This window comes from Otolemur garnettii, unplaced genomic scaffold (assembly GCF_000181295.1).
Source record: "Otolemur garnettii isolate 467f Iridium unplaced genomic scaffold, OtoGar3 scaffold00003, whole genome shotgun sequence".
Classification (NCBI taxonomy): domain Eukaryota; kingdom Metazoa; phylum Chordata; class Mammalia; order Primates; family Galagidae; genus Otolemur; species Otolemur garnettii.
In genome coordinates, this window is record NW_003852398.1 from 14,561,170 (window position 1) to 14,579,343 (window position 18,174).

General features: G+C 34.6%; 1 protein-coding gene across 2 annotated transcripts in view; it reads right to left on the reverse strand.

Annotated features, from left to right (window-relative positions):
• The window catches only part of GABRG2 (gamma-aminobutyric acid type A receptor gamma2 subunit), a 93,636-nt gene that overhangs the window by 51,611 nt on the left and 23,851 nt on the right, over window positions 1–18,174 (reverse strand). For both annotated transcript variants that reach the window (XM_003781975.2, XM_003781974.2), the window contains exons 3-6: window positions 17,177–17,244; window positions 14,774–14,994; window positions 12,819–12,901; window positions 8,178–8,315 (exon numbers count right to left, since the gene is read on the reverse strand). In XM_003781975.2, the coding sequence (XP_003782023.1) occupies window positions 8,178–8,315; window positions 12,819–12,901; window positions 14,774–14,994; window positions 17,177–17,244 (510 nt within the window). The remainder of the gene's footprint in view (window positions 1–8,177; window positions 8,316–12,818; window positions 12,902–14,773; window positions 14,995–17,176; window positions 17,245–18,174) is intronic.

An 18,174-nucleotide genomic window follows, 5' to 3' on the forward strand; every position in this document is an offset into this window, starting at 1 on the left:
AGTTGATTACGCTACATACGTGTGATAAACCCAGTTACAAAATGTCAAGAGCAAGTGAATCCTGGATTGGCCAGGTTTTAACACTTCTTTGTAATCTTAATTAATTATTGATTATTAAAACTTTACCTTTCATCTCAGGAAAGCCTCAATGAACTCAAGGTTTCAACTTTCATTTCTTAGAGCATTGTTTTGTGATAGAAATTCTCTTTGTCTCAAAGGAAAAATATTCTTCATATTTATATAGATAGATGGTGTTCTTGTGATTAGTTGCCCTTAATTTTCTCCCATTTTTGACAGCGATATAAATGCACACTGATTTCCAAAATATAAAAACAATAATTCTAGAAGAGAACCATATGACCCTGAAAATAGGACAGGGAGTGGTGAGGATTTTGGCAAACTAGAGATGCATGTGATCATCACAATAGGTGATCACTCATCTCTACACAATTGTTTCTACATGGGAATGAGGGCCCAGCTGTATAGGATATAAAGATGTTTAAGATTTTCTTATGAAGCAGGGAGAGGGGAGGAGGGAGGGGAATGGGGGGTCACGGTGTATGACACACCTCTTGGGGGCAGGACACAATTTTAAGAGTGACTTTATTTAACAAATGCAATCAATGTAATCTAATTCTTTGTACCCCCAAGAATCCCCAACAATAAAAAAAAAGATTTTCTTATGAAATTTCTCAATAGTTTAATGTTGACAGAAATAAATAAAATTTAAATCTATGTCTAATGGCCCAGGTTCTAAGCAAGAGCTAGACAATTCACAACCTCTGGCTTTACCTCTCTGGATAAAGTAAAATGACAATTGAATTGAATCTGATCTTTAAGATTTAGCCTTAAATTTTTATTTTTCTATTGATCTAATTTCCCTCTCTGTCACTGACGCTGCTAACAAGAAATTGCCGACTAAGGAAATGTGATCGTTAGGCAGCTACAATTGGTGTCAGTGATTGCATTATCTCTTTAACAAGGAGCCATTACACAGTTCATGAATTACACATTGTCTGTTATACCACACAGCTCTCCGCCACTTAGCAAGGAATAATAGACATAATGATGAAAATCAAGGTGCATGGTGCTGTTAGACACATGAGTATAGGCAGATTAGAAATTAGGTTTGGAAACTATCCCAGTGAACTCAGTTATCTAAATTGAAGCTTTCGTCTTAAAGTCTTATCAGCAATGTGCCTTATTTATTGTACTTCAGCATTTGTTAATAGAAGTGCCATGTTGGAGAACTGGTAGTGAGGCGCTGATGGGCAAACCAATTAACTGTGTGGTGGGCATGGATGAAGAACTGTTATTTTAAGAAAACGTCACTTTTTTAGTACATCTTTTTGTCATCGTACTGGAAGACGGTTATTGCAAGGAGTTGTTAAATTTGGAATGGATACATTGGAAGACAAAGAAATGCAAAACATTCAACATTTATGATGTGGTTTGTAGGTGAAATGTAAAAACACTGATAATTCCTTGAACAGCAGAGAAACCCATATATCATGTATAAAAATATATCAAAAAATACTGCAAATTGTGTTTGATGTATTGATAATTCTCCTTCTCTTGGAATTTTCCAATCTATTTCCATCCTCCTGAATGTACTAATGAAACTGGATGTTCTTGCTTTTCAAAATGAGATCGATGACATGAGCAGCATGTGTGAATGATGAATAAATCTGGTCAGGCCCTGTTCTGTATGCCCGGCAAAGTCTTTTCTGGACCGTTCTGTGCTGCAATGTATAATGACTCACATAATAATCTTGTAAAGAAAAGAAAGTTAAATTTTAAAAAAGAACACTCATTATTGTTCTCATTGTTATTTGATGCTCTTTTCAATCTATAATATGCTTAAATTGGAATATCTGCAGGGTTGCACAGCATTATTGCCTGAAAATGCAACAGTAGGGTGAAGAAATCTTTCAATTACATTAACTTGGGTAAAATGAATCTTTAACAAATTTGGTGTGGAGCATGAGAATATGATTTCTGCCATCTCTATTTTCTCACTCATATTTTTTTAAGTTTTAAAAATTACTTAATATTTTGAATTCATTTAGGGGCATCAGTTGGGCCAGAAGAATCTATTACTTATATCAGTCCACATGGACTGATACAAGCATATTTTAAATGGAGCAAAATAGAACTTTGAATTGAGTTAGGAAAAATTCAACAACTTGCATAAAAATGAAGGCTTTCTTGGCAGGGTCAGTTTGGATAGAGCATCAGAATAAGAGATTGATGCTTACATTTATTGTAAATAGTAGTCATGCAAATCTTTTATTTTATTTTCTTTCAAATAGGATTTTTATTCATGGAACAAATATGCTAGATCCAGAATTTTGCCAATTAAAGGCAGATTTGAATGATAACTCGCAGGTATGCTTAACTAGTGAATCATGATAACTCATAAGCGTTAAATGTGGTTTTTGAAAAGTGAAAGACATCACTGCTGCATTGTACCTCACGTGACATTCTAACTGTTTCTAAACTAGCTGCCATTCCTACAGGTGCATATAGTTGGTTATCTTATGATAGGCTAAAACTTCAGTGTCGCATGTTACTGTAAAATTAGCCATTATCAAACTTAAGGATAATTTTTATTTTAATTAATTCATCTTTTACATAATGTTTTTATGAAAGGCTATGGGGAAAATAATCTGAGTCTTGGAAAATGACATTGCTGAATATGCTTGAATAAATTAGCCCATATGAACTTTGGTTTTGTTATCTGTGAAATGGAAAAATTATCATACCTTTCTCAGAGGCTTATTGTGAGACATAAAATGCTACCATGTATATGCTAAAAATGCTGGAAAGCCCTATGGAGTCTGCTCATTGTCCCTTGACAGCCCATAGCCCAGCTGCATGTCCTAGCCTCATTTTATCTCTATGGGAATACACACCTCATTGTTGCCTAGACAACATAAGCAGAAATGGCATGTGTCACTCTGAAAGCAAATAATTTTCTCTTGACTTTTATATGACTTCTCTATGTTATCTTCTTCTACCCTTTAAAAACTGTCTTCCCACTAGGCAATGTCAGAACACTGCAGAATTTAAAGTCCAAATGTGCGATTTTTTAACACAATATATTAATAGTTTAGAATTGAGACCGAAATAAAATAAAATTAAAATTTGTCAATACATATTTCTTAAAAAATTATAACAACTTTACTCAGAACAAAAAGAACAGTAGAAGGGCATTATTTCCTTAAATTAAAAGCTCAAATGTCAAGGAGTTTGTTTTTACATTTGACTTGTTTTGAACATATATCAAAAACTTGATGAAGGAAAAACATGAAAAATATTCATTTATAAGGAGGGTGCCTCTCACATTGGGACTTCAACAGTGTAACCTTGCTTATATCAGGGATGATAAATAATCTTTGAGGGCGAGGACCTTAAAGAAGCCCTGATCAAACACATTCCTGTTAAAGATCAGAAATTTCATCCCAGAGAGGGAAAGTGATGTCTCCATGGCCACTCCTGGCCCATCCCTATTTACATAATTCATATGTTTTCCTCTCCTGAAACCAAAGTTAACTTCCTAAATTGAAGCTCAAAAATAAAATAAAAATCTATTACTGTGCAATCATCCACTGATTTATTTTAAGCTATTACGCTGCTTCAAGTAGCTTGAAAAATTTAGTGTTGACTAAAATAGGCTCACAACTCACTGAGACTCAAAAGTAACAAGCGATTGTAGCATTGGTGCTGGAGTTGTCTATTTCTCTTTCATTACTTGAATTATTTTTTCCTTTTATTTCTTCTATTAAAAAATTACTATTAACTCGTATCTTTTAATTCTCCCCTTCCTCTAAATGGCCTCATTTCAATGATAAGTAAAGTTTTATGTGTGTCTCCTTAGTTTACCAAGGACGTTTAAATGAAAACACATCCTAGAATTTCAGGGCCTTTGTTTTCTATTGGAGAATTATTTCACTTGTACAGACACACCGATGGAGGCAGAGAAGATTGGATTTGATAATCAAAACGAGCAGACACACTGAAGTAGGGGCAACCCATCCAAAAAATCTCAGGAATGGAAAAGATATGGTGGGAGAATAATGCACAGTGTTTGAAGATATAAAGTAGATTTTAGTTATTTTAGGAATCAGGCAATGGGCACAGATTTCATCTATGGAGCTGGTGTTTCTGAAATTGTGCTTTGTATGCCACAGGTGGAAAGAAAGATGTGTTTAATGATATGTAGATTTTTTTCCTTTTCCTATTTATGTATTTCTTATAATAAAAATCAGAAAAATATGACTAGCACATGGAATCTAAGCCAAAAAGGTGGGTTAAAGATAACAAAGGGCGTAAATAATAATTAATGTACAGGGTTACACTGAAAACTCCTGAGGATGTTTTATGAAGAAACAGTGAGATTTTGGATGCATTGTTAAAAGACAGTCTGAAAGCTTTAATAGTGTCCTAATATGGGAGGAATTGGACATAATTCTTTTTGATTCGTTATGATCACACTTGGATCCCAACAATATACATTTCCCTAAGAAAGTCATTTGCCCACTAGCCCACATCTCAGGATGAGAACACAAAAGAACAAAGTACCAAAAATTGTGGATGGAATTTGATGAACAGGCCAAGGCAACATGGCAGAAAGAACAAACTCTTCTAGTACAGACCAAGCACTGAGCCATGGAAACACTCTAAAATTTCTGTTTCTATAATAAAATTTCTATTATACACTATATAATAGAAATCTGCATTGCTTGTTTAATTGGAAAGATATGCAGTTTGAACAATGTAATTGTCATGAGTAATTAAGTCAACCATTATCTCTTATCAGCTCTATGCAAGCCACATGGCTAAGAGCCTCACAGATACAAAGATAATTAAAAGAAGGCTTCTATTGTAAAGTTTACACTTAAGTTGAGTGAAGATCAGGGACTACAGAGTAAAACAAGTATCCAAGTAACACACAGCACGAATTATGTTATTATGAAGTGGGCAAAAATACTCCAGGGACAGGTAATGGAACAACAACATAATGATAATGATAGTATCACTCTTGCCTTCCATTTACCAAGTCTTTCCCAAGTGTCAGCCACAGATTTAAACATTTTTAATGGAATCTCTTATTTAATCCTCATAGCTGCATTGTGATGTTGGTGATGTTGAGGTCAGATATATTAAATGATGGATACAAGGTCACACTACCATAAGTGGCAAAGCCTGTGTTCTGACTTAAACTGCCTGACCCCAAGAGTGAACATTCTTACACATTGCATCAAGTTGTTCTGGTGTTGCAATCAGTAGAGGCATCACTGAGCAGGTGCCATTTGTTTAAGCTTTAGAGTCATAGAGATGAGCTAGGAGCTGATCAGAGAGAAAGGAGGCTGAGATTCAATGTGGGTGCAGGACTGGTCAGTTAAATTCAGGAAAACGTTAACAGTTTAGTTTTGTCACAAAACAATTCCAGAAATCATATAAACAATTTTGGTTTTTACAGATTAGAAACAATAGTTTGTAAGCACAAATTTATTTGAACCTCCTAAATTCTAGTGAAATGACAAAAGTTGGACATCAGGAATTGGGCCACAGTGGGAGTCAAACTGCATCATGATTAAGCACATGGGTCTGGGAGCAGACTGTGTGAACTTATTTCCCAGGGCTCACATTTAATCTCTGCATATAAATGAACTCCTCTAAGTCTCAGCCTCCTTCTGCAGTGATAGCACTGCTATCAATAATAGTCAACTTGGCTATGTAAGAATTAAAGCAGATCATTTACACAGAATGCTTGCTATGGTGCGTCCAGCTGGTGTTCAGTAAGTGCGAGCTTTCATGATTAATGTGTAAAGTGCAGACCATAGAAGGGAGACTGACAGCAGGAACATAGCTTAATAAGCTACTGACACAGTCCAGATGAGAACAAAATCATGAACTAGGACAGTGGCAATGGCAACCGAAAAGAGGACAGTTACACAAGATATTTCAGAGGCATAAGTGCCTTCGTGATTCATTAGGTGTGGGAGGCAGAAACATGACTCTGAGTGTTCACGCCTGGCTCACGGGGGCAGCGGTGGGGTTTATAGAACAATCAGGAAGAGATGATTGTTGGAAGGAGAAATCATGGATTCAGAACCTGTTCTGAGGTAGATAATGTGAATTAAAGATATTCTTTCTCTATGATCAATTTACCACCAAGGAAATATCTTTCTCAAGTGTGGTACAGATAAAATTGGTGGTGAAGCAGATGATTCAGGTGGTAGATGCAAGGATGATCAAGCAGCATGCAATTACCTAGTGGGAAAACTCTTTCACGTGAAATGTTCCTTCCAGACTTTGGTTTAAATACTCCATGGAGAATATTTCACCTTGTTATTAATCACACGTTACTATAACTCTAATAATAGTCTTTCTCTCTTTCTCTTTTTCAATATATTCAGAATCTGGGGAACACAAATATATGCACTTAGAATTTTTAAAAAATTTTATTTTTATATCAACTCCTATTTATGCCAAATGGTCAAGCTTTACAATTATGGTTCTTATGTGAGCTTTTCTTTAAAAAAATTATTAAAAACAATGAATTGATTTAAATTTTTAGAAAATAATATTAAGAAACCAGCAGTACAATCACCACTTGGCTATATAAACCTCTAATGAGTGAAGGTTAGAATCTGGTGTACTAAGCTAGGAATTATTTTTTTTAGGAAATATTATTTTCTAGTTACAACAAAGGTTCCTGAAAGGGAAATAACATTTACAAAACATCTAGGAGAATACCACATAATACTATAATAATGGCTAAGATTAAACTTAAACTAAAAGAAGTTGTTCATATAGATTTCTGGTAGCTATTCACTAATTATATTGCTATGCTTTGAAGGAAAAATGGCATCAGAAATCAAATGAATTTCCAACAAAAATATCCATCTTTACAAAATCAAATGTCACAAGAATCAGGCTGCCTTTAAGTATTGGTGCTAATTTTCAGTTTGGTCTTTCTCATTACAGAGCCCATCCAAATGGGACCACACACAAAGCACAAACTAGTAAGAACAAGAAATGGGAAAGATGACAAATATGGGGGCTAATTACCATACGAAAATCACAGAAGACCTGATAAAATTAGCTAAATCATCAAACCCAACATCAAAGCCAGTATCTTTTCAATAAAGTTTTGCCCTGACTCCTTCAAAAATATTAATAGCCTTGTGGGATCTTGATAATTCTTTTTGCTGTGCTAAAAGTAAGTAGATCATTTTCTCCCAGATGTAGCAGTATCCCTAATAGACAGTAAATGCCACAGATCACTTTCAATATGAGACCTTGAGGAGGAAGTAAAGTTAGGCCTTGCAATGTAAAACTAACCCTTTTAGTACCACAGTTATTCTCATTGCCACTCTGGGCTGAAAACAAACACAAAAATTTGTAGTCCTGACTTTGTTTGTTCTGTTTTAGGATGTTAGAAGTATTACAGATATATGAATATATATTAACTCCTATTGATTGAGTGCTCACTAAGTACCAGGTATCACTGTAAGTACTTATTATTATTATTATTATTAGGCATACACATAGTCTTCCTGTGATGCAATTCTTTGTATCCACATTGGATATCTGGGAAAACTGATCACATCCCAGATTCAATAAATTTTCCCCAAATCTACAGCCAATAACTGATGGAGTTGAGATTTGAACCCAGGCTTCTCCAACATCCAAAGCTTATTCTGCTATCCACTGATGGACACATTTAAAATAATAAGTTAGAGAATGAATCCATATCCACATTGGTGACTTTCCTGCATTTGTGGTAAGTCCATTCTTCTTGTATGATTATTTTAAATGTTGCTATTTACTATACATATTACGAAACATATTTTCTAAAAGAAACACTATACTTACATCTAATGAATATTTTATTGTTTTACATTGCTATTTAATTTTTGCTTAAATAACCTGGCAAATGATATTCAAATCCAATTTGAATCCATTCTGCTTCAAATTGGTAGAATACATTTGTATTTATCTATACTGCTACAGTCCCAATTATAATTTTCTCTAGGAAATTAAAACACTTCATTTAATTTTCTGCATATCATTTGTAGACAGGCATTGAAAAGTCTTCCAAATCGTATATACCAGAATTTCAGGTCTGGAAGGGTGACTCAAAATTCTTTCCAAGGGCATCTTACCCGATGTCGTCTTCACGACTTCAGTGGTATTCCTCAGACCAACAAATGAAAACTGATAAAGCCTCCAGGATCTTGTGTCACCCACTTCAACAGAACTTCGCTTCCATTGGTAAACAATTTCTTCACGTGGATAGCCATCTGCCAGGAGGTCGGAAAGCTCACATTAAAAATGATTATAAGTGAACATACATAGCATCCCCCCGCTACAAACAAGACACTGAGATAAGAACTGAAAGAGAGAGGGAGAAAGGGAGCGAGTTGTGAGTTAAGGTGAGGGTCTGGAACTAAAAGGCACTGGGGTAGGTTGGGGAATAAACATGGCAGCATCACATTCTCGTGGGAAGTAAGAGTCAAAAGTCAGAAGGTCAAAGTTACCCATGGAACTTTAAATTTCATACAACGTAGACTACATTTAGTTTTATATATGCTATTTGCACAATTCACCTGGTCTGGAGTAGCATATGCAAAGTGACTAGTACATAATAAATAGTAGATATGTAAGAAGTTATTTTATAACAAAGAATAGTCAACAGGGCAGATTTTTGAGAGTTGTGTAGAAATAAAAAACAATGAGAGAAAGAGGAGTCAAAATTCTTCCCCAGGGTATGCAGTAGGAGAGGTAGATGGTTGGGAAGAATAATCTCAACAATTTACATTCCTTTCTCCTTCTCTCTCAAAAAAAAATTTTTTTTGGTCTCCATTTTAATATACATAGAAATATACAATTGAAGTAGTAAGTAGAAGTGTTAAGTGGAAAGATATCAATGAGCTTGGAACCAAGAAGAAACAAAGTCTTTAAGAAAAAGGTATCACACTGAAAGGGGAGATAAGTAGTACTTTGGGAAAATTTCCTAATTTTTTTCTTCTAAATTATTGTTTTAATAAGGGGATGATAATATTACTAATCTTAAAAAATGATGATGGTCAATGTACATTTGCTGGATGTTTAGGCACTGTTATTAAATGAACTGTGGGATAAACTTTGTCAAGTAAAAATAGATAAATAAAAACTTCAAGTCATCTCAACTGTTTGTCTAACGATACTTTTATTTGTTTCTTTTGGAGGCTGATTGGCTACTTGGAATAAAATCCCATATGTTTCCTTTTTCTTTCCTTTTGATCCAGATCTTTGTCTATTATGTTTATTAATTGGAGAAAGACAAACATGAACGAGCATCCCCAGGGAGGGGTTTATGGCAGGAAGTACTGAGAACTGAGGAAAAGAATGATGATATGAGGGAGTTTTCTGCAGAGTACGTGCTGGGGTCTGAATTGTTTTGGTAGCAATAAGGAATATTAAATTGCATTTAGGTGTAGAATACAGTTGTCCATTAATGACCTTGATAGCACAGAAATCAGCAGTTCTTAAGGGCTATCTGATTCAGGAGAGAAGTAATTTCTCTTGGAAAATTAAAAGACAAGAAGGCCTTATTATTTCTTTAAAGCTCAGAAAAATTTTAACTTTATAATTGAATATGTTTATTCCTTAGATGAGGTACAACATGAAATAATGGGCATTTTAAAAAATAGATATGACATAGAGTTATTTTTTTCCTCTGGTTCCCTGGGGGCTTTCTCTGCAAAACCCTAAACCAAACTGCCCCATCAGAAGAACAATTGATGGCCTTTCCTCTCCCTGTTACATCAGTTAATTGCAGGACAAAGATCAAGAATGTAACCAGATTGGTTTGAGTTTTTCATAGATTCTGGTGATCAGTCCTTTCTTAGATGTATAACAAGCAAATATTTTCTCCCATTCTGTGGGTTATTTGCTCTTTTGATTGTGTCCTTGGCAGTGAAGAAGCTTTTTAATTTGATCAAGTCCCATTTATTTATTTTTGTTTTTGCTGTGATTACTCTTGGGATCTTCTTTATGAATTCTTTGCCTAGACCGATATCTCTAAGATTTTTTTTCCAATATTTTCCTCTAGGATTCTTATAGTTTTCTACCTTACATTTAAATCGTTTATCCCATGTGAGTTAATCATTGTGAGTGATGAAAGGTATGGATCCTGTTTCAAACTTTTCTATGTGGCTTTCCAGTTTTCCCGGCACAGTTTATTGAACAGGGATTCTTTTCCCTAGTGCACATTTTTCTCTGTTTTCCCAAACATCAGATGAGAATATGAGGATGATTTCATCCTTGAGTCCTCCATTCTGATCCCCTATAACTATGTCTCCGTTTCTGTGCCAGTACCATGCTGTTTTGGTTACTATCGCCTTATAGTATATCTCTAACTCTGGTACAGTGATACCTCCAACTGTATTCTTATTATGTAAGGTTGCGTTTGCTACTTGACTTCCTTTCTGGTTGTATTCAAAGTGTTGAACTTACTTTTTCTAGATCTGCAAAAATGGCATTCATATTTTAATAAGAATTACATTGAACCTGTAAATCCCTTTGGGTAGTATAGCCATTTTAACAATGTCGATTCTGCTGATCCAAGAACATGGTATATTTTTCCATTTGTTTACATCCTCTGCTATTTCTTTCCTCTTGTTTCACAGTTCTCCCTGTCAAGGTCTTTTACCTTCTTTGCTAAGTATATTCCTAGGTATTTTATTTTCTTTGTTGCTACAGTGAAAAGTATCACATCTTTGATTTGATTCTCTGGCTTGACTATTGTTGGCATATATAAGAGTTACTGATTTGCTTACATCAATTTTGTAACCTGAGACTTTCCCAAATATATGCATCAATTCCAGGAGTCTCTTAGTTGAATCTTTGAGATTTTCCAGATATAAGATCATATTGTCAGCAAAAAATGATAGTTTGACCTCTTCTTTTCCCATTTGGAAAATGGGAAATCCCCTTGATTTCCTTCCCTTGCTTAATTGCTCTGGCAAGAACTTCCAGCACTACATTGAATAAAAGTGGTAAAAGTGGGTAACCTTGTCTGGTTTCAGTTCTAAGTAGGAAGGCTTTCAATTTTTCTCCATTCAATATAGTTTGTTGTATACTACCTTTATAATTTTGAGAAATGTCCTATCTGTACCAATTTTTCTGAGTGTTCTTATCATGAAAGAGGCTGAATTTTGTCAAATGTTTTTTCTGTATTGATTGAAGGGATTATATGGTTTTCTTTTGGATCTTTTTATGTGGTGAATTACATGTATAGACTTGCATTTGTTGAACTATTCTTGTGTCTATGGGATGAAGCCCACATAGTCATGGTGAATTTTTTTCTTTTGATGTGCTGCTGACTTTGGTATGCTAAAATTTTATTGAGAATTTTTGTGTCTATAGGCTTAGTCTCTAATCATTAGGGAAATGCAAATCAAAATCACAATGAGATATTGCTTATCTTCGATAAGAATGGCTTATATTAAATAGTGACAAAACAACTGATGCCAGCATGGATGCTGAGAGAAAGGACCTCTTAAACAGGGTTGGTGGGATAAAAACTAGCACTTGTAAAACCTCTATGGAAAATAGTATGAACTTAAAGTAGACCCACCGTTTGATCCAATAATCCCATTTGCTGGTTATATACATGTACCCAAAGGGAAAAAAAAAAAGGTCATTTTATAAAAGGGACTGCAGCATTTAAATGTTTATAGCAGCACAATCCATAATTGAAAAGAGGTGGAAACAAGCCAAGTGCCCATCAATACATAAATGGATTAATAAAATGTGGTACATGCATACTGTGGAGTACTACCTAGCCATAGAGAAAAATGATGATCTGGTATCATTTGTCACAAGTGGGATGGAACTGGAGATTACTCTCTTAAGTGGAACATCACAGGAATGAAGAAACAAACACGTACTCAGGGCTAGGCTGGAACTGATTGATCAACACTCAAGTGCACATATGGAAGTAAATCTCAATGGAACTCAAGCTGGGGAAGGAGGAGGAAGGAAAGGGCGAATTCATGCTTATTGGTGCAATGCACACTGTCTGAGTAAGGGGCATGCTTACTTAAAATCTTGACTCAGTAAGGGCAAAAAACAAGATATGTAAACATAACACATGTACTCCCTAATATTCTGAACTTTTAAAAAAGAAAAAGCAACCAGACACAGATCAGGCCCAAATCATTTTGAACATAATACTTGTCTCTCCAGTTAATTTGCAAGTTAATCTGTTTCCTCATCTGTTTTTCAACCCTCACAACCATTTACTGCCCCTAAACAGAACTACCTACACATATGGCTCATGTCTCCCTCCTCTCTAAAAGGCATGTATAAAAACATCTAGATTCCACTGTGATACTGATTAATCACTCTTGATTCTCCCCAGGTGCATGGAAGAGAACAACTTCTCTCTCTTATTTATCCACTTTTAATTGTGAGTCAATCTTTCAGTAAACTTTTGGGGAAAAGGGTAAATTTCCCCTGACCCCCACAATTAACCTTTGCACCCTTCTGTTGAGTTCAGGACTGGCCTACAATCCATTGCAACAAAGAACTCCAGGCAACCATTGCCAGTTTATGAACAGTTTGTACCTCAAATGAAACCTATTTGTAACAAATCTTTCTTTTGCAGAAATCTCTCTAATAGAGGTAAGCTAGGATTAAGATGAAAGAGATTGTCAAAATCAACAATGTGACTTAATGCAATTTTGCACATCTCTGTGATTCTCTCAAGTGACTGAAAGATTATAGGTGACCAAGGATACAGAAAAAGAATTACTTACAACTAGAGAATTCCAGAGGGCAGGAGTGTTCATCCATTGGGAAGTTGTGCAACTGTAATTGGCACTCAGCATCAATTGTCAACCTACACAGAAAGGTATCAAATATGAATAAAACACTTCTGGAAATATATAAAAAACTGTACTTTAGCACAATTTTTAATGATCATTCATCTTTCTTCCTGGAGAACATATTTCATATTTTTATTCATAGTGCAAAGATCCTCAGAGAAGAAATCCACCAAGTTTAGGAGAAAAATTACTTCAGATTTAATGTAGTCTATTCATTTTCACAGACCAAATAATAGTATCTTACTCACCTCAACTCTATTTGTTTAAAATTTATGATTACTTAAGCTTTTGTTTTTAGTTATTTGGGTATTTTAGCAGAAATTAATTGCTCACATGAGATTGCTCAGTGAATATATTTAACTTAACAAAACAAACTGTTTTAAGGACTTAAGCTCATTTACAGTTTGCATGTAAATGAATGCTGATAATTCTTGAATCTTATCTGCAAATGAAAGCAGGACTTTCCCTTTGTAAGTCCTTGTTAGCTGTTAGCTTTAAATTGTTAGTGGTAAGTTTAATAATACCTATGTTGCACAATAGAGTATCATAAATTCTTAGAGTGCAACACTATGAAGTCTTTAAATAGAATGCCATAAGGTAGAGGAATACCTAATAGCAAACAAGAAATGTTGAATGCACATATAGAAATATATTAGGAAAATATTTGCCAGAGAGTCTCTGTGTCTGAGGTATTTATTAAAGCATACAGATTTTCCAAGTCTCAAATTCTGGGCTGAGATTCCACAAGGGAGACAATATGAAGGAGTACCAGATGTCTATCCACCTTTGAAAAAAAAATATGAATATAATCCCAAATTGTAGTAGTGATGGGTTGATGGTTTAAAAATTTCATACATGTTAATTACATTTCTTGCAATGTACAGATATCACTGTTGAAATCATCAGAAGTATTATTTCATGAAAATTCATTTATTTTAAAATATTTTACAGTTAGAATAACTTTTCACTGGGTTTTTATTATTCTATGGCACAATATATAAATTACTGATTGTTAAGATATATTTAACAATTAGGGAACTCTGAATTGCTTATAAAGCATTGGTTAAAGCAAATTGTTTTCTCATTTGGTGAGTGTTGCTATGGCTTTCTTGGATTTGAGCTTGTTAAAAGTAACATAACTAGTGAGATTTCTAGCCTAGTTCATGCATCTCCAAAGCTGAATCTGTCTGGGTCCTAAGCCTATGTACTTACCTAAACATGTACTCTCACCAATGAGACATTTCAGTATAAAAACATTTTAAATGCACATAAGTATGAAGTTAATAGCGTAAAATAATTTTACCTAATATTTAATATAAGAAGATGAAAGAAATCTTCTTCAACTTTCTCCCAGAGATGTCTATTCCCAAAATAGACCATAAATTAAGTCAAACAGCCTATTAATGTAATGGGAAGTGGGGTGCCAGCAGATGAAAGATAATAGATTCTAGGTGTATGCCATTGTGCAGCTAAAAAGAGAAGGATATATGGAGACATCCACATCAAAAATTTTTCTTTACTAATGATTTCCTTAGGAAATGGAGAGCATTCCCCTGGGATGAATGATTGTGTCTTAGTTCCCATAGTCTAAACTTCCACGAAACACATACACAAAAGCCAAGATGGGTAAAAAGTCAGATGACCTTGCAAAGGCAAGGGAAATTTCATGTCACTTGTGAGGAAATAGAGGCTTCACATTAGTACTAGAATATAAGTGCTATCTCATTGATAACAGAAAGAATAAACTAATGTTATAGTGTCATATATTAGTTGATCAACATGTCAATCTGATACAGGCTTGAATTTTTTTTTTTTAAGGTGGCTATGATTAATTTTTATTTTCTCCCCTACAACCACCTTTTTTTCCCCTTTGGGTAAGAGAATACCTTAGGGTGTAGAGCACTCGACCATCATTCCAAATTCTCAGCATCCTATTGGGAGTGGTGATCCAGTGAGCATCAGCCTTTTTGGAGTTGCGGAAGAAAGTGTCTGGAATCCAGATTTTCCCCACCATGTTGCTATTTAATCGGAGGACTTTGATGGTGCTGTTAAATTTCAAACGTCTGTCATACCACGTTTGAGCAAAAAATATATCAATCGTATACTCCTGTTTTAAAGAAGATGATAAAACAGAACATTTTTAACACAGCAAGTTTGTATTATAGAGTATTTGTGTCTCTTTCTTGTTCTCTTTGACCATATGAGGCTAAGCTAGTTTAGCTTTGAACAGACCAAAGGATGCAACAGTTTTTGCTGAGGGGCTCCTATTGCCTCACCCATCTTTTACAGATTAGTTTGATATTTTTAGACCCATCTATATGAGTTCTGGCAAGAGCTCTTGGAGTCAGAACACTTGGGTTCTAGTTTGACTATTGCATTTAGAGGTAGCCTTTGGGGAAACATCTTTCTACTCTCTGAGCTTCTTTTCCCTCATCTTCACAAATGAGCAATTCACACAAATACCTGCTTAGGTTCCCTCCAGCTCTACAATTCTAAGATTCTTTGCTTCTCAACTCCATTATCACCATTACCATCTTCTCCATTGTTAAATAAAAAGCCTATTATCATTTTATTCTTCTTGCTGTTATTCACTAAGTAATTATTTTGTACCAGTTCTCCTGTGAAACACTTCTCACGCATCATCACATTTAACAAACTACCTTATTTGAACACTAAAAACAAATAAACTATTTTTTATAATAAATAATAGGTTTAGTTATTTTGTATGGACATCATTCCAATTAACCAGTCCTACTTCTCTCTTGCTTTATTTAATAACCTGATTTTATAAATGAAATAATTAAAGGAAAAAGTAAAAAAAAAATACAGAGTTCACAGAACATGAGAGCTGGGGGAGGAGGGTTATCCACATTTCTTAGTTCAGTCACCAAAATCATTTTATGCTGAAAGCATAAAGAACCAGAGAGAGTATCGATTTGCTCAAGTATAAACAGTCCATCTGGATTAGTCTGGAATCGGTGTATTTTGTCCTATTCACATTGTTCTGTGTCCCTTCCTTGAACCACTTGGCACCCTGTCAGTGTATTCGATTGCATTTCTACTAGGGTAAGGCATGCCACCTTTGCTGACCATTTAGTTTTATTTTTGAAGACAAAAGTAATGAGAAGGGTATCTGTTTTATGAAATCCTTTGTCAACTAGTTAGTGATGTTCCAGTAGTTAGAAAAATAATTTCTGGTTTACATTTTGGCCATAAAAATCACATAAGAAAAGTTTTGCCACAGAGTGGTGCCAAGTGCCTATAATCCCAGCTACTCAGGAGGCTGAGGTGGGAGGATTGTTTGAGGCCAAGAGTTTGAGACTAGCCTGGGCAACTTAGTATGACCCCATCTCAATTAAAAGAAACAAACAAATAAAAAAAATGAAGAAAGAAAGAAGATATTTGTTTCCTAAAACATGCATTTACAAATGTTATTTCTAAAACAAGAAAGTTCTGAGTTTAAATAAACTGCCTATATTGGTTCCACTTCTTAGATATTTACAATTGATATCAGAACATTAAAGATTCTAAGAATTCTAGCTCCAAAGAATTAACATGTTAGAATTTGTTTAATGGTTAAACATGCAGTATTACTGATGGAGCATGCAGGTTGTGATATAACACCTCAGTTATGAGCAATTGATGTTTCTTATCTCTTTGTTTCTGACTTACAAGAGTATCTTTCTTGCTAGATTAGTAAACAATGTTTTATAGTGTGACTATATTATATCATATTATGCTGTTACCATAGTATACATACTATTATGTCATGTTATATTATGCTGTACTCCATTAGTCTATTATACTGTATTATGAACTTCATTTTAGTTGTTTTTTTTAACATTTAATTAGAAAAGTGTTATACAACAACAAAATTACGTTGATTATTCCATGTGAAGTACTATTCCCTTGAAAAAAACATTTCTACTTTTAAAGCAAACTATGCCATTGTGACATCATTAATATTCTAAAAATATTAGTAGTAGAATAGTGTGTTTCTTTTTGTAGTAAGTGGCTCTTCACAAGTACACAGTGATTCAGAATTATAATATAGTACAGCACATTGACAGATTAATTGTATACATGATCGCATTTCATTCTCATAATAAAAATCCTCCAAATTTAATTATCTTAATATTCCAAGAAGGAAAACCTATCTTAATGATTATCTTTCCTTTCCAAAGTCTTCCAAATATTTTTCTTTGTTGTCACGTTCCTTGCTATTTCTATGACACATTGCCTCTCAAATATGCTAATGAGATAACCAACAATTTTATGAGGAAACTCACCATGTTGATGGCATTGACTGGCCCAATGCTATTCACATACATGTCTGTGTGAATTAATGTTGGTTTCACTGTGAAGAGAATCATAGAAATGTGCATATGGAGAGGTACACAATTTTAACATTTTAACCTTTACTTTCTAGCAGAGATTTATTTAGCTCTGTTAGAGGTAATTTATTCACCACTAATTTTGTACCACTAATTCACTACCTTTGAATAACTATTTTGTGCACGTACATGCAGTAAACAAGCACAGTAGAGTTTCAAAACTGATAATCCTTTTAAAACTATATAAAAATAAAGAACTCTGAAGGTGCTGCTCTTAGCTTTTCTTTATTTCTCTCTCAGATATGTTGAATTTTAACATTTTTCCCTCAAGCTTTAGAATCTGTGATCATTGTATCTGACTTAACCCATAAAGAAAAATAATCACTTGGTGACTCAGAAAATATATGCATTCAAACCGTGGAGGCATACATAGTAAATGGTAAAGTACAAATTGTTTTGGGAACATGTTGATTCCTTTCATGGCCACTCTATCCTCCCACACCTCTAACCAACACAAGATTCCTATTCTTCAATGATTTGTTGAATTCCGTGACACCACAGACAATTTCAGGACACCATATGGAAGGTTGTTATGTACGCCTTTGTCAGAGAAGACTGATAGTAAACATCTGCAATGCAGCATCCATGACCAAATGCATGTGCTCCATTTTAATTAAACATTTGGTGAACAAGGATTCATAATATCATTCTGGGCTTCGATTCAACAATTCATTTTCCTTGAAAGTGCTGTGTCCTAACTCTCTGCAGTGGATTGAGGTCTCCACTGTTACCTGCAACCACACCTTTGCCCCAGTGAGGCTACTCCTTTGCCTTTGGACTGTGGGCTTGACCATCTAACTTGCTTTGGCTGATAATATACCAACAAGAGTGAGTGTGCCAGTTCCAAGCCTAAGCATTGACTCCAGTGAGCTTCTACTTTCTTTTTTTTTTTT